Below are 24,231 nucleotides of genomic sequence, written 5' to 3' on the forward strand. Positions count from 1 at the left end.
CTGGCCGCGATCGCCCCGCAAAGAGAAGTCCCCGTTACTGTACGAGAGAGTTTTGCGTACAAAACAGTGAAACGTAATTCAATCCTGAAATGATTCGTGGTTTCGATTACTGGGTCTCTGACCTTGAACCAAATAGTTCGGTTTAGTGTTCTTATCAGCGGAGCCCGAAACCACAACAGAGACATCGCTTCATAGCGCCTCTCCGGATGGGCTGGGCGATAGCGATAGCGGCTAGGGGATGTGGATGAACATCAACCCATTTGGCAGTTTGACCGCAGCCACAATGCCAAATGGCCAGAAGGCACGGAAGAAAGGGAACCTGCTGTTGGGGCTGCTGGGGCTGCTCGGCTTTGTGGTCCTCTCCTTGGATGCAGTGCACGGGAAGCGCTGCAAGGTGCCATACGAGAAGGTGCAGGAGAAGTACTGCTACTTCATAGCCGACGAAGAGCCTCTGGTGAGTGGTGGACTTCGAAATGAATCCTCGATCATCAGCTTCTTCCTCATGGCTCGCAGCACACTTCGTTCCACAACTTCTGCTACCAGGAGAAGAAGACCTCGCGCGTCTGCCTGGACAGCGAGGAGGAGATGCGCATCCTGGCGCGGCACCTCTACGATATCGGCTTCCAGAACGGCACACAGTTCTGGAGCGCCGGCCATCGCTGGCCCGGCGATATGCGCTTCTACTGGAACTACTTCGGCCGCGCTCGGGCTCTCAACTACTCGAACTGGGCACCGGACGAACCCACTCCCCGAATGGGACGCAACTGTCTGATTCTCACGCTGCGCGCCGGCGAGCTGCTCATGAGCAGCGAGTCGTGCTACACCCGAGCCGTAGATATCTGCGAGCAGACCCTCAACAGCGAAAGCGACTCCCGAACTGTTATACACTGAAGTGATTGGTGTTTCGGAATGCAAAATAAATGAAATAAATATCCACACTTGAGGCATACAATAATGCAAATTATTAAAGAGCTGTTTGAATGTCTTCAAGTGAGAGTCTCACTGCGCCAGGAAATTATTTTACCTACAACATCTGCAAGCATCGAAAAAGAGCATCCGCGATCAAAGAGCACTAACAGAGCTGTTAAGCTACCAATTAACAATGCCTAACAATGCTGTCAATAAGTGGGAGTGAAAGGGCTCTGCGCTGAACTCAAAGGGAAATGACACGAGCAACGCTGCCGACGACGAGACCTCCTTCTATAATTTCTTCATGCACATGGTAAATGACTTACAGGGTGACGTCTTCACCACAGTGCACTCTCTTTCGTGCACCCCTACTAAATCCCTATCCCTTTCCAGGTCTTGTAAATCAAGAATTATAATAGGAGGGCCCGTCGGCAAAACAAGGGAAAAAGGGCTCTGCGCTGTAAGTGTGAGTGAAACGACAATGGAGTCAGCTGATTAACCCTTTGATGGCATGGGGTTTAAAACTGCCCATTGCATGAAAGGGAATTGAAGTTTTCTTTTATATTTTGATTTTTAATAATTTACTACTTGAAAGTAGTCGTAACTATTGTTTCTTAATATATACCTGTTTTCTTAGTCTCTTAATTCTAAAATAAATTGCAACTTTTTTGCTGCAAAAAAAATAGAATATCATATTGTGCGTAGGGAAGGATTAATTTGTCCGCGCCCAACCTTCCGAGTCGACATGCTAATGCATGAATGCTCTTTTAAAGCTTATCAATTGCATGAACCACAGTGTTTTTATATTAAAAAATGAAATCATTCAAAAGGGGGCTTTGTCATCGAACTGGCGGAAAGGTTCATCAAATATGAGAATATTTGCGATTTTATGCATTTCTCTTTGTCAGAGTGCGGCCTCATTAGATAGGGTCGGAAAAGGTTACTACTTTATAGGAAATGAAGACAGTGTAAGTGGAATATGGCATAAATGAATAGTCAAATGAAAAGCTCCACCCTTAATCTTTTCAGTCGTTAAAATACTGTGACTGGTTTCTTTCGAGAGGAGACTGCTGGGAGCACAGCAGCCAGCTGGTGTCCGTGGAAACGATTGAGGAGTTAAAGGCACTCGAGGAGTATGTTTCCTCCAAGGACTTTGACGACGGCAGCACCTTTGCCACGTCTGGCCATAGCTTCGACGCCGACATGCCCTACTCCTGGGAGGGCGTCAAGCAGCCGCTGAGCTTTACCCGCTGGATGCCCGGCGAGGAAAAGCCCCTGTTCAAATCCTACCTCAGCCTGGTGCTCTCCAACTCGTCATTGTACATGCGACAAACCTTCGGATACGATAACTATTATATCTGCGAGTATCAGGCACCACTTTTGACTATTTGGCTATCCCTGAACAAATTGAACTTGGTAGTTCTGCTATGTTTAATACTCATTCTGATTCGTCTCTTGATATTTCAGGATAGGGGGAAAACAAGAGCGAGCGCAAAAGCTGTTGACAAAGAAAAACTCATAGTAGAATCGATTTCAGTGTGAGTTTCAGCGTATATAATTATTACAAATAATGGAAATATGTTGATCTGTGGAATGTTAGTTAGATGCACTTGCATTGTTCATATGTACATATATCATTATAGAGTTTGAACTTAGATTATGCTACTCATGCTTGGTATCTTGTTATCGAGAGGCGCCGGAGGTAGCAGGTGCTTCTATTCAATTTATATATGGGCTTCAAATCTTATTGTAATTATTAGTAGAGTGTGGCTACACAATCGTAAATACATTAAACAGAACTAAAAACAAAAACAAAGGAATTTGCACACTTACTTGTGTTATTCCCCTTTTTAAATGGATTGCTATCTTATATGTATTACACCCAGTACTCGAAGAGTTAATCGAAACATCGAAACAGAAGGAAACATTTCCGACAAACTTATATAGATAAGCCTTCTGCATTAAAGCAAAAACAAACGAGAAGGGACGTGTGAGACGCTTCTTACGCGCCACAACTTTTATACCCGGTACTCAGTACTACGTGTTTGCTACAATGTGCGAAAAACAAGAAAAAGCTGCGGGACGGGGTGGCTTTAGACACTGCAAATTATTTGCTTCATGCTGGCTATAATAATGATCCAATCTGATAGATGAGGTCATTCTGTACGGAATGGCGTTTTTAGTTTTCTCGTATCTTCAAAATTGTGAATACCGCAGATTTTTCTGCGATTAGCGATTTAAGCATGCAGAAGTCTGTATGCAAAATTTGGTGGCACTAGCTTTTATAGTTTTTGAGATCCAGGCGCTCGACAAGACGGACGGACGGAAAGATGGACAGAAGAACGGACAGACGGACGGACAGACAGACATGGCTATATCGAGTCGGTTATTGATGCTGATCAAGAATATATGTACATACATACATATATGTATACTTTGTGGGGTCGAAAACGTTTCCTCTGTGCGTTACAAAAATCTGTTTTTCCCCTTTTTTTACTCTTCGAGTACTTTTGCTTCTTTTGAGGGAACTTACTGCGTAATTTCCTCAGAGATAAGCTTGCGAGCGCGATCCAACTCTGAGAGCAATGTGCTGCGTCAACAAGCAAAGAATAACAATGGGCAATTCCGATTAAGCATACAATAATTGAAACGATAACATTATTTAAATACTTAAAATCTTTTTAGCTATCTGAAAGCAACACAAATCGACTACAAATATCGATTGTTAGTCGCAATCTCTTGCATTGTATATATGTATGTATGGATATATTTATCAACATATGTACGTATGTACTACATACAAGTAGAGCAAGTATATTTACAGTTGTTTACGCAACTCAACTCAGTTTATCAACTTAGTCACTGGGTGGAGTAACAGGCTAAGGGCTCATGCCCTTACAGCCGAGCTGAATCAGCTTGCTGATAAGAACAAACAAGCTCGATCAAAGCCAACGCTCTCAGCTCACACTTGCGCTGGTGCAGTGTGTTTTTTTGCATTTTTCAGCTACAGTGTTCGCTCGGCTTAAAAATCCGAGCGCCACACTCTGTTAGCTTACAAGCTAAGGCCGCTCGCGAGCCGTACCGATCGTGCGAGCGAGTGCGAACCCACCCTAAGGGCGCTATCGGAGAGCGCTAACAGCACTGTAGAGTCTACAGACTGTTTCGTTAACAGCACTGTCAACGGGTGCGCTACCGGCTGTTAGCGGGGACCGAGCGCAGGCTGTTAAACTGGACTGTCAACAGTGTTCCGCTGGCGCTGCTTTTCTGAGCAAAGCTATGGGCATAAAGAAACTATATAAGGAGGTCTCGTCGGCAAAAATTAGGAAATAGTGCGAGTAAAAAGTGCGAGTGAAAGGGCTCTCGCTGTAACCTACCGCATTGACAAGCAAACGAGCACTGAGCATTAGGAAAAGCAACGATTAGCTCTGCCACCGACGAGACCTGCTTTATAGTTTCTTCATGGCTATGGGTACCAACTTACCAGTTTATATGGCAGACTTTTATTTATGTCGAATAGTTTTGCAACGCACTGTACTCTCCTGTTTCCCAACACCTTTGGCTACGTTTCTGTCTGTTGGACAGAATTTGTGCCATAATCAAACAAGAACTTAATTCAATAATTCAGCATCTCTCACTCCGTCCCTGCTTGTCTCTCCCGCTTCTTGTTTCTGTCTCCTCTCTCTGTCTCTCTTTCTCTATCTCCTTCCTTGCTGCCTGCTCTGTGCGGAAAGTGTCTGGCGTGTTGGCTTGTAATACAAATAAATTTCGACTAAACGCTTTTAAACAGTCACCGACAATGCGTCGTCGAGTCGTCTGTGAGGCATGAGGCACCTGGAGGCCGAGACAGGCGACACGAACGGCAATGGCGCCCATTCCGCCCACGCTGGCTGCTGCGGCAATTAACTCAAATTGATAATGACAACGAAAAGTTGTAGGAGATGGCTTTGGGTCTGGGTCTGGGACTGGGTCTGGGTCTGGGTGGTAAATCGTTGACGTGATTTCATTTGAAGTGCATGCAAAAGTGGCGACACATTTCGACACGTCCTTTGACAACGCCCTTTGGCATAATTAAAACGAAATAATTTTCGACAAGTTTGGTTTTGGCTTTTTTTCGCCGTAGCCTGCTGTAGCCTGGCCCTGGCCCTGGCCCTGTCCCTGTTCCTGGCTCACTCATCGACTCGTGGCACGTAGATTGAGTCTGTCATGTGGAGGGCGAAACTTGCTCCTACGGAAGCTCTCCAGTTCCATGTTGGAATTTTTATTTAATTTGCTTCTGCTGTCGTGGGGCTTTAGCCTCTTTTCCTTCCTCCGAGCTGCTGCTTCTCCTATTTTGTTGTCTTCGCAGTTTGCTGCATTGTTTGAAATTAATTTCACTTGTCGTACATTGAACCATCTCGAAAGGGGCCTCCGCCCATTGCCATTCTTCTCGCTTATCAAAGGATGTGTGCGTGCCGTTGTCAATGCCCCTTAGCGCTGCATATGTCTAAGGAGACAGAAAGGACGAAAACGGCACAAAATTCTGCTTTGCAGCTGAATGCAATCAACGCGCTAATCATTTTGGCAGACGGCAGTGCACTTCCCGGCTAACCGGCTAACTGACGGACTGAGTGACATTCCGGGAAGCCAACAAATCGTCCGGTCCCGGGCCCGGTCCCGGGCCCGGGCCATCTGCCTACTGCATTTTCCTCCATTTTTACACAGAGCTCAGGCCGAGGCCAACTGACAGCAACAGCTAACTTATGTGGCCGGAGCTCGTTTCAGCTACGGCAGAGTACGATGGGAAGGAACGGGTTCCTGTGAACAGTGCGGCAGACAGGACGATAGGACTTCACTTGGAAACACTTTACATGGCCGCTAGATCATGGTTGAGTTGGCTCTGATCAATTGGCGCTTGGATATATTTTGTTATTCGAACCACCGTCATCATCCTTGGCCAGAGCCTTGGCCTGCGGCTGTCTCTCGCACATTAATCACTGACAATAATGAACTTCCGGGCTACTGCTGTTGTCATTAGCGCCATGTTGCTGAATTTATCGTGCGACTTGCGAGAGAAACGATGTGGAACACAAGCTGCAACCCGGCCTGGTCTAGACTCTAGACAGACAGACTGACCTCTGCCCGTTGGCTCGTTTTTGTGTAAGCTTTTCGTTGCTTATTTTTTGTGATTTTTATCGCTTCGATTTACGACTCATAAAAATGTTAGAGGAGATACTTTTATATGTTGCCGCCATCCGCCAGCCGCCAGCCGCCACTCAATAGCCGCCTCTCCTTGGTGGCCATTTAATGCTCGACTGCTCCTGCAAGTCAGTTGGCAGGGTCCGTGGATGTACGTCTCAATGTTGTTGATTTTATGGGTTTTTAGCGCTGCAGAAATTATTCGCATGCTGCCCAGCGGCGCAGTTGGACCAAATAAACAAAGTGAAAGCCATTAGAAGTGCAGAAAGAAGCTTGAACTTACGAGAGGATGACCAGAGAAGTGACCCCTAGGTTGGGCTATTGTCTCAGCTTCTACTTCTGGTAAGTTTAGGGGTTAAGCAATCACCTTACCCGGTAGCTGCCACTGCAACCCCCAACCCTTTTGGCATGTCCCATCACAGAGCTGATCTCATCTGAATACAATTTGTTATTGCCAACACACGAGTTGGTTAGTTAGCAGCAATTTCCCCAGCAACATCCTGCATTTGACAGTTATTAGATTAACACCTATCTGCCATAGGAACGGGAGCTAACTCCCTCTCTGCCATCAGTGTGCGACAGACAACGGATACTCGATTACTCTCTCTCTCTCACACACTCTTCATGTTGCCTGCACCCAGGCGATGTTGCACGAAATTGGACAAACAATAAAGCGCTCAAAATGTATGCGAACATAAAATCTCGGCCAGAGAACGGTTCGGCTTGGTACGGGATGAGCAGGAGCTGGTCGAAACAAAAGGCAACTCTGTCCGTCGGCCATGTTCAATGATAAAGAGGCAAAAAGGGAGCACCGCTCCTGCATGTGATGTCAATTTCAGACAAACAACCCAGCGAAGGCGCAGGCAACATGCATACATACATATGTGTGTATATAAACATATGTATGCATGTATCTACATACCAATATACATATATTGATAGATGAACGGGATATTGATATATACAATATGTATGTATGTATGTGTGTGTGTAACTGCCTTATATGACATTCAAGATGGTTGGACTCTGCCCCCCCTGACTCTGTCATCTGTCGACTGTCCATTTTGAGCAGCACATAAAAAGCTTTTGCCGTTCGGAGTGACTCTCGGTTGTGGGAGTGAATTTTCAGTTGAAAGCTGTCAGTGGCTGTTTAGATTTACGTGCCGCACTGCAGCCATGTCAGATGAATGGTGAATGGACAACACCCACAGAGCAGCTGGACCCCAGTACACCCCCTTGCCCCCCATTCCACAATTGCACTTTGTAACAATGCAAAACACACACAGAGACCCGGCCACACATACACACACACACACACTCCACCCTGTTGGCAGACGCCCGTTGTCATCGCTCTGACTTTTTGTTAATGAAAGTGTCAGCTAGACAAACGCACTCAAACCCACCACTCGCCTCCACTCACCTCACCTCACCTCAACCCAACTAACCCATGGAAAGCCTACCCCCCCCCAGACCAATCATCATCATGCCTTTTGTGTCGGCTTTCGGCCCATTTGGAGCTGCTGTTCTATGGACCTTCCATTTCGGGCCAATAAATTATGATCTGGCTGATTTGCACTGTGGCCACTGGCCTTTGTGAGCGCCAGGAGCGCTCCTGCGATATTGTTGTCTGGTTTGTTCAAAAAACATTTCATTTAGCACTTTGCTAAATTTGCTAATGATTATTTTGTAACTGATTTATGTATGGTAAAAATAACTTTCAGACTATATTAATCTGCGAATACACCCCAAAAGTATGCACGCAAAATCACGTCTTCCTCCAGCAAGAGGTGCCTCGAAAGCCAGGTGCCAATTGACAGAGCCCAACGACTCATCAAATCTTTATCAAGTTCGATTCTTCAAGGCATTCTTATGCTTATACTTAATCAGCTTCCTTAGTGGCTCATATTTAGCTACTCAACCGGTTCATTTGTCCCGGTTTAATCGTATATTATCCGTCACTTTTATCAAATCGACAGAAAAACCTTTTCAGCAATTAGCGAGTGGAGTTGGCACCTCTTTGACTCTTACAGTCCTTATGCTCCATAATCCTAAATGCTGCCAACTCAATTTACATGCCCAAAAGGAGCAAGAAGGCTGAAGAAGGAAAAGGGCACACGGAAGTCTTGACTTAGGGCCAGGGCACATTATTAAAATGCGGATAAGTCGCGACGTGCAACGATGTGTTGAATGAAAGTGAAAAGCTGTGCGTGGGGCAATTAGAGAGCGGCGGAGGAGCAGGAGCAGGAGCAGTAAATTCTCGAGGCTGAAAACTAAGTCGGATAAGGGCAGAGAGATGTAATTCGCATGGTCTGGTTTTTAATTAATTCAAAGCACACGAAACAGAGCCCAGATGTAGGTACTGATAGTACCTCACTCACTCTCTTAGTCCGCCTCTGCCTCTGCCTCTCCCACTCTCTTACTCTGTGCCTCTGCCTCTGCCTCACTCTCTTACTCTTACTCTCTGCCGCTGTCTATCTCTCACCGTTCCAAGTAGGTTAATGCCGAGATGGGAGATGCTGAGATAGAGAGGGCGTCCCCACCAGACGCCTTAATTGACGGGCGTTACAAAATATTTACCGTTGCTCGTACATTTACCGCTACCTCTGCCCTGCCTCACCGCTACTAGGGGAAATGGAAAAAGATGATAAAGTGCGCAAATGTTTGCACTTTCCCTTTATGACTCTTTAGAGACGCGAAACACTTTTGGATGTGTGTGGGGAGGCAAGCCCCCAAATTGTTTGGTTTCGGGCAGGGACAACACCCTGCCGGCGTGTCGACGTCTTGATAAGAAGGTGTTGGGCCACATAAATATTTTCATATTTATACGAATAATTTATTTACATTTTACCGCTGTGTGTGTGTCGACACTGTTTTGGGGTTGTGTCGAGGCAGTCCCCCCCCCTCCAATGTCAACCCCAATTCCTATGTTTAAAAAGTTCAAGCCAGGCTCTCTGGCATTCGTATCTAGTAGCCCTTACATAACACATTTCCAAAACAAAACTAAAAATCCCAGTCCGAACGTAGTCTCTCCACAATAGTTTCAACAATAATCTGATTTTCAATTCCAAACGTAATTTTGTACAAAGTGAAATGTGTTCCAGTACCCAAGAACGTGCCACGCGACCGCACGAGCCGGGACGCGTGTGCCGCGATTTGCTCTACTCGCGATCGAAGCAACCCAATCGCGTGGTGCCCGCCTTCACCTATCAGGCTCTGCAGAAGAACACGGTGGTGAGGCCTCCAGCAAAGTAAGTTCAAATCAGCTCAAAGAGAAAACAAAACTTGCAAGCGATAAAGAACGTGGTCCTTAGAATCGACATCTTTAAGCGGCGACCCGTGCGGGAGACTGTCTTCAAGATCTACTTCAGTCGCGGCGACATCCCGTGTGTCCTGGCCGGACGCAGCAACAAGCAGGATCCAACCAAGGATCGTCCCCTGCGCTGGACTTGCGTGCCAGAGGAGCTCGACTACTGCTACTATCTGCCCATCTTTGTGGACGGTCTGGCGGACATGGACAGCGACACGCGGCTGCTGGCCATCAATGGAGCCATCGATCTGATCATGCGCTCGCCCAAGAAGGTGCTGCCCGTGCTGCCAAAACTGATTCTGCCGCTGAAGCGGGCCTTTCAGACACGCGACAAGCGCATCATCATCTCCGCGCTGCAGGTGGTGCAGCTCATGGTGCGATTGGGTGAGAACCGACGACTTCAATTGAAAGTGATATCTACAGCAAGGCTTCCTTAGGTCCCTGTGTGGGCCAGGCCTTGGTGCCGTTCTATCGCCAGCTGCTGGCCGTTTGCAATCTTTACAAGAACATCAACGTGAATCTGGGCGAGGGCATTGATCCGGATCGCAGCAAGCGCATTGGCGATGTCATCGAGGACACCCTGAAGCTGCTGGAGTACTGCGGCGGCCCGAATGCCTTCATCAACATCAAGTACATGGTGCCCACCTACGAGAGCAGCGTCTTTCCACGCTGCGAGCTGCCGAAGCCATCGTAAACAATTTTGATTAGGTTTTGCTTTCGATTTCAGTTTATTTAGTTTCGATTTTCGACTGGCAACTTGCAAGACAAAATTGTTATCATTAAATCTATAGTTCCAGGACTCTTTTTTGTGTGAAAGAATATTCGTTACCCTCCATGAAAGCTGCCATCTGTTAGACAGTCAAGTGATAAATGCCTAATTAATTTTTAATTTTCGTTAGACAAAGGGCAGACGCTGCAATGCTTCGTTTTTTGTTGCCCAATTGAACAATCGGGCCATAAATAAAAAGCTCATTAACATAAATCATAAAGTGGGAATTGTTCAATGTTTTAATGGAACATCCATGTACAGAGTGTTGACTGTCTGGCTGGCAGCTACATTTGTCCAACGAGAGAGGGTGTGCAGTCCTCCCCTGAACCTTATCTCTGGCCAAAATCAAGCGATGGGCCACACACTTTTGACTTTTGAGTACTCCCCCACCCCACGCAGTCCTCCATCTTCGAATCGAAGGATGGGCACACTCTAAATTTAATTTAACTAAATTGCTTGGGGTGGATGTGGTTTAGGCAGAGCTCCGCGTTCCGTGTGGCCATTTGGAAATTGCTCATTGCGCTTTTCAGCGTAATTAAGGACGACCCACCATAATTTTGGGAAAAACAAATCTTGTTATCAAACACGAAACAGTTGTCCGCCGTTCGCTGTCCGTTCTCCTGTCCCGTTCTGCTCCTTGTGGATGGATGGTCACTCCGCCTAGCCTGTGGGTGGGTGGGGATGGTCTGGTCTGCGACCTGCTGTCTCTGCCGGCAGCCGCACTGGATTGGTTGCTTGGTGGGTAGATTGTGGTGCGTAGATAAAAACCTGCCAAGTGTTGCAACTCAATTTGCCCCACACCCAGCACCAGCCAGAGAGCCACCCCTCTGGGCTTCGTTCCAGCACACAAGTTCTTAATTCACTTTTTGGTAGCGTGTTTTCCCCGCTGCTGATTCTATTTCGTTCGCTCGTTCGTTTTTTTTTAATCTCCTGTTGACGGTAAATCAAACAGTCCCCCTGGGTGCAGCGTCACTTGACGACCCTCCTGTTTGCTAAATTGCATTTGCTTGCTGCGAAAATTTCCCGTTTTATTGTTTGGCCCTGGATCGGCGGCTTCAGCTTCCAGCATCGGCTTCAAAATGCTGTTAAAACGTTTTGACATTCTATACGCACTTCTCGTGAAGCGGTTTTTATTGCGTCGAGACACAACAACACACTCACAGACACACGGACAGGCAGCAGTGGAATGGGAACAGTGGATCGGGAACAGTGAAGCGGGGACCACCGGGGATGGCCTGGGCACGGAAGGGGTTCACTGCAGGACGCCAAAACTTTGATATAGGTGGTAAATCCTTTTAAAAGATTGCAATCGAAATGGTTATATAATAAGAATCGCAGCAAACAGGTTTGAGTGCTAAGAAATATTTCATTACTGAAGATGTCTCCAACAGGCAGAGGAATCGCGGTTCCAGATGGTTCCACACTGAACAAATAATCAACAAATGGCATTGAAAATATGTATTGTACGTGGTGGTGTATGTTTATTGTTTCAAAGTAAAGTTCAACAAGTGATGGACTACAATTTAATTGGTATAAGAAATGGCTTTTAACTTCGTTCGTCTCTCACACAACCTTTTACGACGAAGACTCGACTCTCTCGATGCCTCTCTCACCGATCTGCTCTTCGCTTTGGTTTGAATTCGCTCGCGCCTGAATTCGCTCTTCTTCGTTCTTTCTTTGCGTTCTGCTGCGAGGTAATTCGCAATGACGCGAATTCGCCTCTGCTCGTTTTTGGTGTTTTGTCTACTGATGGCAAAACCAAACTCTCATTTTCCTTTTCCGCCCAGTCGCACCCTATATCCAAATGTGTGATATCAATTTTTGGGCTGCTACCTCAAAGTACTCCTGCCTTGACTTGACTCCCTCTTGATGCTCGGCAATTCGCCCACACTTTGGTTACATCGTCAATGCCCAGGAGGGCTTTTCCAACGCACACACAGCTCAAGCACATCCATAGAGAGTTGAGCAGTCATATGCAGGACTACGCTATTAAGTCGTGCCAATGGCCCATGACAGAGTGTGTGTCCGTGTGGTGTGGCCAGTGGGTTGGAAATTGCTTTAATATACCGGAAATTGCAGGCGAGTTGCATAAATTGACACGAAACGCCCGTGGGCACAATTCGATCCCATCGTATGTAATGAGCATTGCAGACATCAGCGCCGAAAACGAGAGTGCTGCCCATACTCCTCCTCGAGCTATTATCGATTGGGTTTGGGGTTTCTGGATTCTGGATTGGGGGCAGTCCCGAATCTCCAACAATCGATAAAGCGCGAGTCGAGTAAATATCAACAACAAAGAAACTCCAATGAGAGAGGAACTGCCATATCAAACAGAATTTTCTAATTACATCCCTCGATCCACACAGAAAAATATGCAACTATTCGGTGCAGAGCTTGCAGAGCAGACGATTTGCTTTGCTTTGGTTAGAGAAAATAATTATGGGTTCGGCGGAGGCCCACTTGAAGTGCGCCTGGATCTTGGAGTTTGCCAGCGAGATACATCCACCACACTTGATGCCAAAGTCAGAGAACAGAAACCCTTCATCTGGACCAAACCCCTATTGATTGAGGTACTTGGATTTGGCATTGAGCTCCTCCTCATTGGAGTACACATATCGGGAGTATGACAGTGCCTTGCCGCGTTCCAGCTTGTAGCTGCTGCTGTCTCCCAACTGGACATAGTTCGCCGTGCAGCTGAGAGCCTGAACCAGAGCGAGCTTCAGGCCACATAAAAGTCTTCATGCTGACTGATTAATAATTATTGTCTGTCCTCCATCTGCAATGCATTCGCATTTATATGCTTAGTTCAGGCTTAGTTCCAACTCCTCCATAACTGTAAGGTCGGGGGTTAGAGTCCACTGTCTGCAAAGAGGCCATTCCATCCATTTGCAATCCCTGCTTAGCCGGTCACGACCAGACATAAAGAGTAGAGAGCGCGCAGCTGGTCGCTTTTTCACGAATCACGTGCGCGATGTGCGGTGCGTTCTGTGGTCCGTGGAAGCTGCCCGGAAGCAAATCGAAATTATCACCAATTTGCAGTCATCGAAATCCAATTATGGGGCGGGGCGTGTTTGTGCGGGAGTGTGGGAGAGGTCGAACAATGAGTGTAAGTGCAGACCTCCATCCACTCCACTATCCATGCATGCCATATGCTGGCAACGAGATACACAAAAGTGCAGCGCGACAGCGGCGAGACCTGGACCTGGACCTGAACCTGGATCTGGGACCTGTCCCCGGGTTCAGGAGCAATAATCGGATTAGGTTGGCTGCCGCTGCTGCTGCTCCTGCTGGAATACAAAAAAAAATACATAATTTGCGAGAATTGTCACACGACACGGTCCGGGGACCCATGGTCGGGCACCGGGCGACTTATTTGCAATTTGCGAAATGGAATCGAAACGAGACACAGGGTGGGGGTCGGGACACTAAATCATGCGTGTCAAGTCGAGGAGTTCTTGTCTCTATCAAACTCATCATAATCGCCCCTGCGTACACATCATTATCGACTGCATTCCCGTCCCTGTGGGGGGGTCGAGTCGACTACCCTTGTGTCGGGTTCCGTTCCTCTGTTGTCGTTTAGTTCCGGCATGCGACAGATGCAACAGACGTGCAGACGGTACGGGTCTGGGTACGGGTCTGGGTCCGAGTCCTGGGGGTCTGGGGTTGTGGCACGACCGCAAGCGGCTCTCAATGGCACATCCCGGCGGTGGAATCCTATCCGCTCCACCCCCCTATCCGCTCGTAGCTGTCACTGCTCATTGTCAGCTAAGTGCCGGGGTGTAGAAGGTTGCGGGGGTGACGGCGGATGGTCACCAAACCACAGCGACAGAAGCAGCAGCCCTCCAAACGATGCCAGGGAACATTTTCATTTTCAAGTACCTTAAACCAACTTTTTTGCTCTCCAGCAACCTGCCAGCTCTTTGTGGGGAAGGCAGAGGTGGCGGCGCTGACAGAAGCATTGCATGCACAGTGGGACACACCATGGGGAAACTGGGACAAAAAACTGAAGCTTAGAAGCAGTTTTGAAAGCAATCAGTCAATCAGTAATGTTAGAATTACTTCAACTATTTCGAGAAACAAGCAAAATACACAAACATGGCATCCCCTTCGATCTCCACCAATGCAAAGGTCTGGATCTTATCATTGAGCGGGAGCTTGGCTGTGTTAGGGGTATTCTCGCACTTTCTACTTCGCCGCAGAAAGTACTCGCATAAAGCACTCGCTCGTACAGTAGACACCCAAAGGGCAGGCATGCAACTTGGCATCTTGGGAATGGGGGCTCTGGACACGGTCATCGATTTCTGGGAGGATGCTTCAGCGGTGCACTACTCGGCCCAGCACTCGGAGTTTGACGAAGAAGTACAGAAACTTCTGCAGATGGCTTACACGCTTCAGGAGCAGAGTAGACTGATATTTTGCGATGAAACCCAAGATGGTTACCTCTCGAAGTCCGCTTCAGAAAGTCTCAGTCTTAGAAGCAGTTCAGATTCTACGCACAGCCACACATCGGAGATGTACGAATAGATACGAGTACTTAAAGGCATTCGAAAAGCTTGTACTTTATTTTATATTTTCGTTATGATACTCGAGCCAAATTAGCAAACAGTTTTAAATACAACTAATTATAATTTGCATACTGTGGGAATTTGTCATGAATATCTTAATACTTATGCCACGAACCAGCTGGAGATTTCTTGGCAGATAAGAGTCCAAAAAGCTGCTTATTATCAACAAAAAAAGGAAGCAAGTCCGTTGCTCATTTCAAAATAATTATTTTATGTGACTAAATATAGGAATCAATTGGGCAAAGTTGTATTTTATAATGGAAAATAATATCTATATGTACTCGAATGTGTATGGTCAAGTCATCATCGGCGCATCAATTTGTTTTGCCAAAAAAATCTGACTTCGACCCACTGTGCCAGCGCCCCACCCCAGACACATTCCCGACCGAACGCGATACAACAAAGGCGACGATAAGACGACAGAAGCAGCCGCCGACGCTCTTTGGCTCTTCCGCTGCACTCGAAGGATGATTTCGCAGGGGAGGGTGGGTGTGGCTGCTGCTTGGCAGTCGACAGCCGACAGCCAACAACCAACAACAATAAAAGGAAATTCAATGAGTTTTGTGATAATTTCGCACTACACGAAAAGCGATAAACCCGAGCAAACGAATATCCAAAGAGCAATTTCGAACGGGAAGAGAGACAGAGAGAGAGAGAGAAATCCGTAAACGAGCAAATAATAAAAATTGTATGTGCAAGCGGGGAGAGGGAGAGACAAAATTATGAATAGGCAATGAGGGAGAGGAGGAGGAACTCGGAAACGGATCGTGGTGAGGTGAGGTCGGCCGGGGTGGGTTGTTCCGCTGAGGTGTCGGATGGCCCGTGGTGGGTGATTGCTGGGGTTCCGTTCGCTTCGAGTGGTTGCAAATCAAAGGGCAACAATGCAATCAAAAAAATAAAAGTAAAAACTCCAGCCCAACGTGGGTGCGAATTTAGTTATTGTCTAGAGGTCCTTGTGGCCCCTGGGGAATGCCTTGGCCATAATTTAATTCGCTCGGCCCATTATTTCATTAGTTCGGGCATTGGCCCCCCTGCCCCTGGAAAATTGTGCAATTTATTTGGGGAGAGTGGAGAGGATGGAATGGAATTAGGATAGGCATTTTCCAGCAGCAATATTCTGAAAACTGTAAATGGCAGCTAGACGCATAAATTTGTAAATTTGTATATTTCGATTTTGAATTTGGCAATTTTAATTGTTTTGGCCAAGCCAACACGGCCACAACCGGCGACTGTCTGGCACCATTCATTGTCTTCTGCCTGGCCCAAACATGTTGTATCTTTGCATCTGCAACTGCTGCTGCTACGAGTAGGTGTTGTCTGTCTGTAGATATTCGGACTACTGTCTGCTATTAAAATAAATATATGAATATTTGTGTAATTATTATTTATGGGGAACAACAAATTCAAATGGCCAAATAGTTCCACAAGCCTATGCCAGCGATTACGCACTCAGCACTGAAACTCTGCTTTATTCTCTGCAAGTTTTTGCGGTCTTGAAGTACCCATAGAATTATGCAAGGCATTCGCTGGAAACGCACTTGAACTTCTCTGGTATCTGGTTGGTGGTCTCTGGTCCGCCGAGTGCAGCACAAATGCATAGAGACAATGAAAATTAAGTTGATGTAAGCAGAGGCAAAAGTTTATGCAAAACATTTGCCAGAACAAGAAGCTGTCAGTCAGAGCCAGGTCGAGAGGCAGAGCCAGAGAGAGAGAGATCAAAAACACATTCAGAACCGGCAGATTTAGATGCAGATTCCGGACCACAGTCCAGCCAGAAGTTTATTAAAAAAGTTGACAACGAAATCCATCTGTTTAATGGGCACACAACGAGTGTGAGGGGAGGACTCACCCACGTGCATGTCCTGGTGCGCCTGTCTAATCCCCGAGATTACACCGCACTAAGGGCACAACTATTACGCTTGATAAATTCGAGATTAAAGTGCATTTGCAGCCGAACAGGCACGGAAATGGGGACCAGGAAAAGCCATACACAGTCAGGGCCAGGCCCAAAGGGCATACAATTTATGGTCATACATTTGCCAGGATTTCTTTTGCTGCTTCTTTGGTGAGCTGTGGCCGGGGAGGCCTTTTAATTATCACACGTAATGACAGCACCAAATGCAATTGCTAATTAATTGCCTTGGACCTGGAGCACTCCTGTTATGCCAAGGCTGATCCCCCGAAATGGGGAGGCTGAATTTATGGCCCACACATTTGTTTGGCCTGACATTATTATTCCAACATGTGCGGCTATGGGGGGTTGTGGGCTGCACATCTACAGGATACTTCTAATGCAATTTCCCTTCTTGAGAAAGTGGTTGATTCGGGGCGTTGTTTGACAAATGGGAAAATGCTTCATTAGGATTGAGGAAGCTGTCGAATTAACATTGCGAGGGTAGGAAATAACAATAAGAAAGTCCCCAAAAATACACCAGATGAACCTTCAAATAAAACGCAATTTGGCTTGAACTTGAGACGCAGCTTCGGAGCGGTTTCTGCCTCCGCATTTTGTGGCCTAATGATGATAATCGTTTTTGCGCTGTCAAAATTGCCTCAGAATATAATGGCAATATCCATAGATAAACGCTCGTCCCATGATTAACGATGAGAGCATTATGAAAAACCCAAAGCACAGAACAAAAAGGTTCACCCGATACACAATGGAATCTTAAAGATACAACGGAAACTACATCAAAACAATCACACAGCAGATGCCAGCCAGACGATTACAGACAATTACGGGATGGAAGGGAGGGGGGCTGGCTGCCACCCGCCTTACACATTCCTTCGATTAGGTGCACCGGCAACAACTCACTTACGGACCTACGACCAAGATCAAGTCAAGATCTTATCTGCAAAGCTCAAGCGGCAGTGGCAGTGGCAGTGGCAGCAAACGGCCAACAACAAACAACAAACGGCAGAAGTCCACTGAAATGGAAACACTTAGAATTAGAAGCACAAGCAAGCGTTTTTTTTTTCTCTCTAACTTTTGCCAGTTAATTTTAATGAATCTCCGTAGGTATATTCGGACTCGGTTCTGTTTTGTTTGGTTCAGTTTCATCTCGTCTCGAGTCGGTTCGCTTTGCTTAGTTGTTTGTCGACGGTTTTCAAGTGTGCACACGGGACGCGCTCAAAGTTCCTTCCAACAAAAAACCCAATAAAAAACCCGATAAAAATAACCCGTGCTCCAGCATTTATTTTGGTGCAAGGCGAGATGTTGCCAGTATCAAGATCTTTCACCGCCTTCCTCTTGTTATTGTTGTGCCTCATTCTGTTAACTCATCGCGGTGTCCAAGGTTATTACGAGTAGTAAATTGGTGGCAAATAATCAATCAAACGACAGGTGGCAGCTCCTCCCACTGACTCAGCTGAAATCTTTTAGGGCAGCAATTGCGTGTCTCGTTTTCAATTGGGAATAATTCCAGTTGTGGGGGAACCACGAAACTGAGAATCCAATAAAGAATTGCTAATAGACATCTATATGTTACAGGAAAGTGTATCCATGTTCATCGTAAATGCTAGATTCAATGAAAGAATCTCAACGGTTTCGGTTAATTAATAATATCATAAATATCCTTCAATGGTTAAACTCTAAATTCTGGTGCCAAAAAACTCTTTATAATTCAGGGAAATACTAGTTAAAGTTTTGGAATTAAATGGCTTGCGATCTAAGTAAACTTCCACTGATGAAAACTCCCTTAAAGACTTATTTATAGTTTTATTGATAGCCCTTAAGTCATGAGCTATGCAGGGGTTGGCCTCCAGATAGCGGTCACTCCCCGTTGCTAATCCGTTTTTGATTGGGAAAAATCCAATAAATATAATTCCGCTGGTGCAGTGGCTCCACTTTGCCCCCGACTCGACGCTGCTCTGCTCAGTCAACCAGATTGGTTACGAGCGATGCGATGCATCCATAAATAAGTCAGCGTGTGCTAATTGCACCACTTAGGGGTACGAGTACGAGTACGAGTACGAGCCACGGACCGCATGGCGATGGCGTTGGCGGACACGCTCCAATTCACCTGATTAAAGTCGAAGCTGAGGAAAGCTGAGGGGTCGGCATGGGGATGGGGGAGGAGATGCTTGCAAGTGTTTGCATAACTTTAATTAAATTTCTGCTAAATCTAATTTCTATGCTAAATCGAAAACAAACAACACCGAACGTGGGACGTGGGACGTGGAATGTGGCGCGCAACCAGGTCAGGCGAATAAAGTGTCATCCAAGTTGGATTTCGATGAGAGCGATGGCGTCTCCAGCAGCAACGGCAACCAGACAGGGATGCAGCAGCCCGGAATGCAGGCACAGGGCGGAAATGGTAGTGGCAGCTATGATCAGGGCACGGGTCGCGGCTTTGGCGGAGGCGGAGACAGGACAACTGCCAACGAAAGAGGAGGTGGAGGTGGAGGTGGAGGAGGCAGCAGCAATCGCCCCAAGATACACGGCGTGCGGGTAACCGTTGATACGGGCGATGGACAGCAGCAAACTAAAGGTAATTAGATTGGCACTCACCCACACCAAAGCTCTGAGCTTGAAATGCAACGAAAAAGAGAGTAAAAAGTTGCAATCCCCAAAAAGAGTCCAAAGAGAGCGTGGAAATTACGGACAGCGGCAAGCACAGGAAGCGGGTGGGCATCCACACGGACATCACGTTCGAAATAACCTCCGAGGGGGAGGGCAACGAAACGAGCTCGGCCCAGAACCATGGCGAGAAGGGTGAGTGGGAAAGTGAGAGTCCAACGTCCACTTTCAATCTCGTTTAACCCATTTCACACCTTCCCAATTTCAGAGGACGCCAGTGTGCCCATCTACAAGGGCCGCGGTGGCAGCGACTCAAAGCACAAGACCCACAAGACTTACGATCCAAAGTCGCAATGGAATCCCAACTACTCCAGCGAGCACCGCGGCTATGAGGCAGGAGGCAGTCGAGGCGCATACTACCCACAGTACTATCCCCAGCATGAATATAACAGTGGAGGATCTGACTCAGGGAGTATTCATCGCACAGGCGAGACTTGGACTCACTACGTTCCAGTGTGGACAACAGAACGCGCCCCAGCCCCCCAGGAGCAGAGCCAGATCTACCGCAGGCCCAGCTGGAAGCCCTGCTACTGCATGTCCTCTACCGACTACAGGCGTCGGCGGGACAGCAAGGCCAATCGGGGAACAGCAATTGCAAATGGAGCCAAAATCAATAGTGGAGTGGTCCAGGTGATCGATGGCAAGCTGGAAAGGCCCTTCTCTTGATATAACATGCTGGAAATTTATTCTCTTTTCACTTTTTCACAAAAATAATAAAACACAATTTAATGTTTTGTAATTTCATCAATCATTTTCAGCGTGCTTGCATCGAAATTCGTATTCGATTAGTTTCTAGTAGTGTCAGTTGCTCCCAATGGTATGCATTGGAGATCGCATTGTTATCTTAGATGCAACGTAAAATGTATTACCACAGGATTATGAGCAAAACTATTCGCCGACTATACTGTGCAGGTGGGATGTCATCTGCTTTATCCAATAAATTACAAATTTCCCAACTTTACATTGTTTGATATTTTTTTAGTTTAAATGCATTAATCCGAATGCACTTCATGGGTCGATCGGTTTCTGGCAGTATCATTTTAAATAAATGTTTCGTTAGTTTACGTTACATTTTTAATAAAAATCAATTATTTCAGGATTCATCAACTATCAGTATCGACTTGGACCATCACTAACCGCAGGTGTCTTCTCTATATTTGCACGGCTCTTGTCGAAACAACGGGACCGGATAAAGCAAACACCGATTAGAGAGATCCATGCCAAAGCCAAGTGGAGAGCTCTCAACGCTAAGCCGACAGAGAAGAGCGCATCGACAGCGAAGGTACGCCAAGCATGCGGAAGACGGGAGCAAAGTCCAGCGGGCGCAGCAGAATGCAAATATAGCCGGCAGAACCCTTTGGAGCAGCGGCAGCGACGTCGGGCCAACCAGGCGACGAGCCCAGAGCTAGAGAGAAGAAAGACTGCTGGTACAGACTGCCGCTCTCCACTTGGCTTTGGTACATGAGCATATGTACATATGTACATACATACATATATATGTGTGAGTGCATTAATTGGATCGCTCTAACTGCTGGCGACCACTGTTGCCGCTACTGAGTGGAGTGGAGCTACATACGTATGTAGGTAGCTACGCAGGTAGCTGGCGTCAAGAAGTGTGAACTGACTCATTTTTTTAGCTTTTTTAACGTAGCAGGATAAAAATACTCCATAAGCGACAAATCAAAATCAATCAAAAGTATTTTTTTAGCCCATAATAATAAAATCTATCCTTAACCGCAAGTGCACGTCTATAAATGGTGTAATAACATAGTTTATCTGTTTATTTTATGCGCCGGGTTTGTTGTGCCTTCAGATTGCCTCTCATTAGAGTTAACCCGCTCTCTCGTCATGGCTTTTGCTGTTCTATCACTTCTCCCCATCACCCAAACGTGAATAACTGTTATTTTTCTCTCGCTCACGAAACTTTCTGTGCTGTTGCTGCAACCGCTCTCCCGCTGTTTCCAACGCTTAGAACCAAGCAATTGTCTGGCATTTCTTTTTAATAATTTTGAAAAATGGAATATTTGTTTTGTCTGTGCAACTAAAACCAGCAGGCAGCAGATGACCATCCGAGTGCCCCTCGGTCTATCCCCACGTTCCCCATAATAAAGTTTCAAATGTTTAAATATTTAATCATTTCTTCATAGATTCACACATTCGCAAAATCTCAGAGCTCTGTTGCAGAGCTCGAAAGCTCATTTGCTGCTTAGGAGTGGACACTGTAGGTGCTGACCTTGCCGTTGTCATCGACGGAGGCGGTGGCCGCGTTGTAGCCAAATTGCTTTCCATTAACGTTATAGTTCTCGCTCTCGCCAGTGGCCAGATCCTTGTAGTTCTTCACATGACCATCCGAGTCGAACTGTGGAGACAGAAACTCATTGAATAGAAATTTGTTCAACTCTCCCGTAGAGCACAACTCACCTCAGATTGGGAGGACCACTTGGACTGCTTCTCCCATTGCTTGGTCTGGTAGCCGCCGGCACCGGCACCGGCACCGCTGGCTCCAAAGTTACCTGCGCCAGATGCCTGCTGCTGCTGCTGCTGCTGTCCGCTGGCAAGACCACCGGAGACACCAAAGTTGCTCTGACCACCCAGGAGAGAGCCCTGCGTGCCGCCCAGCAGAGAGCCGCTCAGAAGAGAGCCGCTCAGCAGAGATCCGCTGCTGCCCGCATTCAAGGCGCTGGCAGAGTTCAAGGAGCTGGCAGAGTTCAGGGAGCTGGCGGAGTTCAAGGAGCTGGCAGAGTTGAAGCCAAAGCCGGAATTCGAGTTGAATGCGGAGTTGGAGCCGAAACCTGCGTTGGCTCCATAGCCACTGCCCGTCTGCGTCGCCGCAACTTGGTTGGCACTCAGGCCACTGTTGTAGCCGCCGGCCGTGGACAGTCCGGAGCCACTGCTCACCGTGCCGGATGCTGCCTGCTGTCTGGCTGTCTGATGGGCCTGGTTAATCAGCTGATGCAGCTGCGAGCTGCCCGCTTGCTGGACATTGAGGCCTGCCGAGTGGCCGAAGGAGCTGCCAAAGTTTGTGTTGAAGGCTGTGTTGGAGCCAAAGTTGGAGCCATAGCTCAAACGGCTGGATGGCTGCTGCACCTGAATCTGGGGAGCCGATGCCGTGGTGGTGACCTTGCGCTGGTAGAAGTGCTGAGTGCTGGTTGGCGCCGCGACGATCTGCACTGGTGCCGGCTGCTCGACAACGCGCTCCACCAGGTGCACGTACTTCTCGCTGCCGCCGGAGGGAGCGGAGTAGACAATCTGCCTGGGTGCCTGGGACACAATCTGCTCATGGCGAACGTACTCGACATTAGCGCCGCTCCTCACGGGCGCCGTCTGGACCGTCTGTTGATGAACTCCATTCACGAGCTGCGACTCCGAGTTCAAGGTGTTGGCAGCGCCAAAGTTGACCTCAGCGCCGGCATTCGAGTTGTCGGCGAACTCCACATTGCTGCCCACATTGTGGGCGGCAGCGGCTCCAAAGTTGGACGAGTGGCTGGTCTTGAAGGCGGCATTGCTGGCAAACGAAGAGCCAAACTGGGCAGCGTTCTGGGCGGCAAAGGAAGCGGCATTCTGGGCACCGAACTGGGCAGCATTCTGGGCACCGTACGAAGCAGCATTCTGGGAGCCAAAGGAAGCGGCATTCTGGGAGCCAAAGCCAGATTCGAGGCCAAAGTTTGAGCCAGCTCCAAAAGACTCACTGGCACTGCCCTGGCCGGCGGCATCTACGGCACCAACGGAATCGTAGGAGCTTTCCAGGTTGCCCAGACTGCTGGCATCGCCACCAACGCCGGCTCCAAAACTGGCCGATCCACTGGAGCCATAGCCCGCATTCTTGCGTGCTGTCTCGATGGCTTGCTGGTGGGCAGTGTAGTGGCTACGGCAGGTGCAGAAAAGTCAAAATTAGAGCAGGCAGAAGAGTGGGAAGGGAACTCGAATTGGGTTTTGAATTTTGAAGTACCATGTTGCTTGCCAATGGGGAAAACTTTAAATATTTTTCATCAACATTTGCTACACGGCACTTACCGACTGTGAAAGTCATCCCGCTTGAGTCTACCCACACGACACGTCATCGTTGCAGAATGAAAGAGAGATCGTAAGTCGAAAACTCGGTCGAAAATGACACCCCCTGAAACTTACCTGCCCTGGAAATCTGTAAAGAGATGGAAAATCTCATTAGTTGTTTGATCAAAACATTATGTAAAAAGCTGCCTTATCGCCACGTGTAAATGTTACACAAGTTTCGTAGTTCATTCAGTGAAAAATACGCGATGACGACAGAGGCAGCGCCACATTCACAGGATCAGAATATCACTTTGCTTGATTATATTTCAAAATGTTCTACCTGCAGTAGCCACGCCCAGGCACAGCGCCAATATAAGCAGCTTGTTCATGTTGAGGGAAATGTAATTTTGGTGCGGAAAACGTTCGATGCTCGATGCTTGAAATTGTACTAATGAATCGAGCGAATGGAATCGCGCTTTAAAGCCCAGACGTGGAAGACACAGCGCCGATCGCTGATAAGCGACAACATCAAATCCATCCATCCATATACCGACTCAGACTTGAACCGATTGATTCTTGACCTAGAGAGGATGCCGCGCCACTGATAATGTTTACTATATACCTCCAAACGGAGCTCGCAATTGGTGCAGAAAGCTCAAATGATGAAAGTTAATTGCGACATCATCCCCCTGTATATATTTATGGATTTACTTTACATTTTTTGTTGGGTTTCGCAGAACCTCGATCGGCCTCCAGCATACTCCTAGTATATGGTTGCCATGTATAATTGTTCAGATCATTGAGTGTCTATATGTACATGTGTGTCCAAGCTGATTGCAATTAGCTGAGCTTGAACTTAGAAAATTGAGAGTAAGGTAAAGAAACACATAGGCAACCTTGAGCCTAGTTTTGAGGAAGTACAACACTTCGTTCT

The 24,231-nt window shown here is 47.3% G+C and overlaps 5 protein-coding genes across 6 annotated transcripts; 4 read left to right on the forward strand and 1 right to left on the reverse strand.

The window, feature by feature from the left end:
* The first annotated feature begins 223 nt into the window (after window positions 1–223).
* LOC117900873 lies at window positions 224–1,072 on the forward strand. Its single transcript, XM_034811397.1, has 2 exons — window positions 224–454; window positions 514–1,072. The coding sequence occupies exons 1-2, from the start codon at window positions 239–241 to the stop codon at window positions 889–891; spliced, it is 594 nt and encodes a 197-aa protein (XP_034667288.1). The 5' UTR covers window positions 224–238; the 3' UTR covers window positions 892–1,072.
* Window positions 1,073–1,736: 664 nt separating this feature from the next.
* LOC117900376 lies at window positions 1,737–2,466 on the forward strand. The gene is made up of 2 exons (XM_034810728.1): window positions 1,737–1,877; window positions 1,939–2,466. Exons 1-2 carry the CDS (start codon window positions 1,779–1,781, stop codon window positions 2,449–2,451), a joined length of 612 nt encoding a protein of 203 aa, XP_034666619.1. The 5' UTR covers window positions 1,737–1,778; the 3' UTR covers window positions 2,452–2,466.
* Window positions 2,467–9,090: 6,624 nt separating this feature from the next.
* Window positions 9,091–10,115, forward strand: LOC117900469 (parkin coregulated gene protein homolog). Its single transcript, XM_034810849.1, has 3 exons — window positions 9,091–9,332; window positions 9,396–9,775; window positions 9,829–10,115. Exons 1-3 carry the CDS (start codon window positions 9,175–9,177, stop codon window positions 10,083–10,085), a joined length of 795 nt encoding a protein of 264 aa, XP_034666740.1. The 5' UTR covers window positions 9,091–9,174; the 3' UTR covers window positions 10,086–10,115.
* A 7,684-nt stretch (window positions 10,116–17,799) lies between these two features.
* On the forward strand, window positions 17,800–20,044 carry LOC117901304 (protein argonaute 18). The gene is made up of 4 exons (XM_034812012.1): window positions 17,800–18,021; window positions 18,925–19,215; window positions 19,302–19,439; window positions 19,513–20,044. The coding sequence occupies exons 1-4, from the start codon at window positions 17,940–17,942 to the stop codon at window positions 19,968–19,970; spliced, it is 969 nt and encodes a 322-aa protein (XP_034667903.1). The 5' UTR covers window positions 17,800–17,939; the 3' UTR covers window positions 19,971–20,044.
* A 1,375-nt stretch (window positions 20,045–21,419) lies between these two features.
* Window positions 21,420–23,755, reverse strand: LOC117901299 (fibroin heavy chain). Of its 2 annotated transcripts, XM_034812003.1 has the most exons (5): window positions 23,638–23,755; window positions 23,433–23,445; window positions 23,319–23,345; window positions 21,726–23,169; window positions 21,420–21,663 (listed from the first exon to the last, which is right to left on the reverse strand). In XM_034812003.1, exons 1-5 carry the CDS (start codon window positions 23,684–23,686, stop codon window positions 21,511–21,513), a joined length of 1,686 nt encoding a protein of 561 aa, XP_034667894.1. In that variant the 5' UTR covers window positions 23,687–23,755; the 3' UTR covers window positions 21,420–21,510. The 2 variants fall into 2 exon arrangements, with proteins under 2 accessions (XP_034667894.1, XP_034667895.1); XM_034812004.1 differs by lacking the exon at window positions 23,319–23,345.
* Window positions 23,756–24,231: the final 476 nt, after the last annotated feature.

This window comes from Drosophila subobscura, chromosome U (assembly GCF_008121235.1).
Source record: "Drosophila subobscura isolate 14011-0131.10 chromosome U, UCBerk_Dsub_1.0, whole genome shotgun sequence".
Taxonomy (NCBI): Eukaryota; Metazoa; Arthropoda; class Insecta; order Diptera; family Drosophilidae; genus Drosophila; species Drosophila subobscura.

Bases quoted from the DNA above. Each gene is read 5' to 3' on its own strand.
- LOC117900376 (XM_034810728.1), top strand. From the start codon at position 1,779: ATGAGAATATTTGCGATTTTATGCATTTCTCTTTGTCAGAGTGCGGCC. The intron at 1,878-1,938 runs GTAAGTGGAATA...TAATCTTTTCAG, and splicing joins TTATAGGAAATGAAGACAGT to TCGTTAAAATACTGTGACTG.
- LOC117901299 (XM_034812003.1), bottom strand. From the start codon at position 23,686: ATGAACAAGCTGCTTATATTGGCGCTGTGCCTGGGCGTGGCTACTGCA. The intron at 23,170-23,318 runs GTAAGTGCCGTG...CACCTGCCGTAG, and splicing joins CGGGATGACTTTCACAGTCG to CCACTACACTGCCCACCAGC. The intron at 21,664-21,725 runs GTGAGTTGTGCT...CTGTCTCCACAG, and splicing joins AGTGGTCCTCCCAATCTGAG to TTCGACTCGGATGGTCATGT.
- LOC117901304 (XM_034812012.1), top strand. From the start codon at position 17,940: ATGTTGCCAGTATCAAGATCTTTCACCGCCTTCCTCTTGTTATTGTTG. The intron at 18,022-18,924 runs GTTATTACGAGT...GCGCGCAACCAG, and splicing joins AACTCATCGCGGTGTCCAAG to GTCAGGCGAATAAAGTGTCA. The intron at 19,440-19,512 runs GTGAGTGGGAAA...TCCCAATTTCAG, and splicing joins CCAGAACCATGGCGAGAAGG to AGGACGCCAGTGTGCCCATC.
- LOC117900469 (XM_034810849.1), top strand. From the start codon at position 9,175: ATGTGTTCCAGTACCCAAGAACGTGCCACGCGACCGCACGAGCCGGGA. The intron at 9,333-9,395 runs GTAAGTTCAAAT...CGTGGTCCTTAG, and splicing joins GTGGTGAGGCCTCCAGCAAA to AATCGACATCTTTAAGCGGC. The intron at 9,776-9,828 runs GTGAGAACCGAC...AGGCTTCCTTAG, and splicing joins GCAGCTCATGGTGCGATTGG to GTCCCTGTGTGGGCCAGGCC.
- LOC117900873 (XM_034811397.1), top strand. From the start codon at position 239: ATGTGGATGAACATCAACCCATTTGGCAGTTTGACCGCAGCCACAATG. The intron at 455-513 runs GTGAGTGGTGGA...CATGGCTCGCAG, and splicing joins TAGCCGACGAAGAGCCTCTG to CACACTTCGTTCCACAACTT.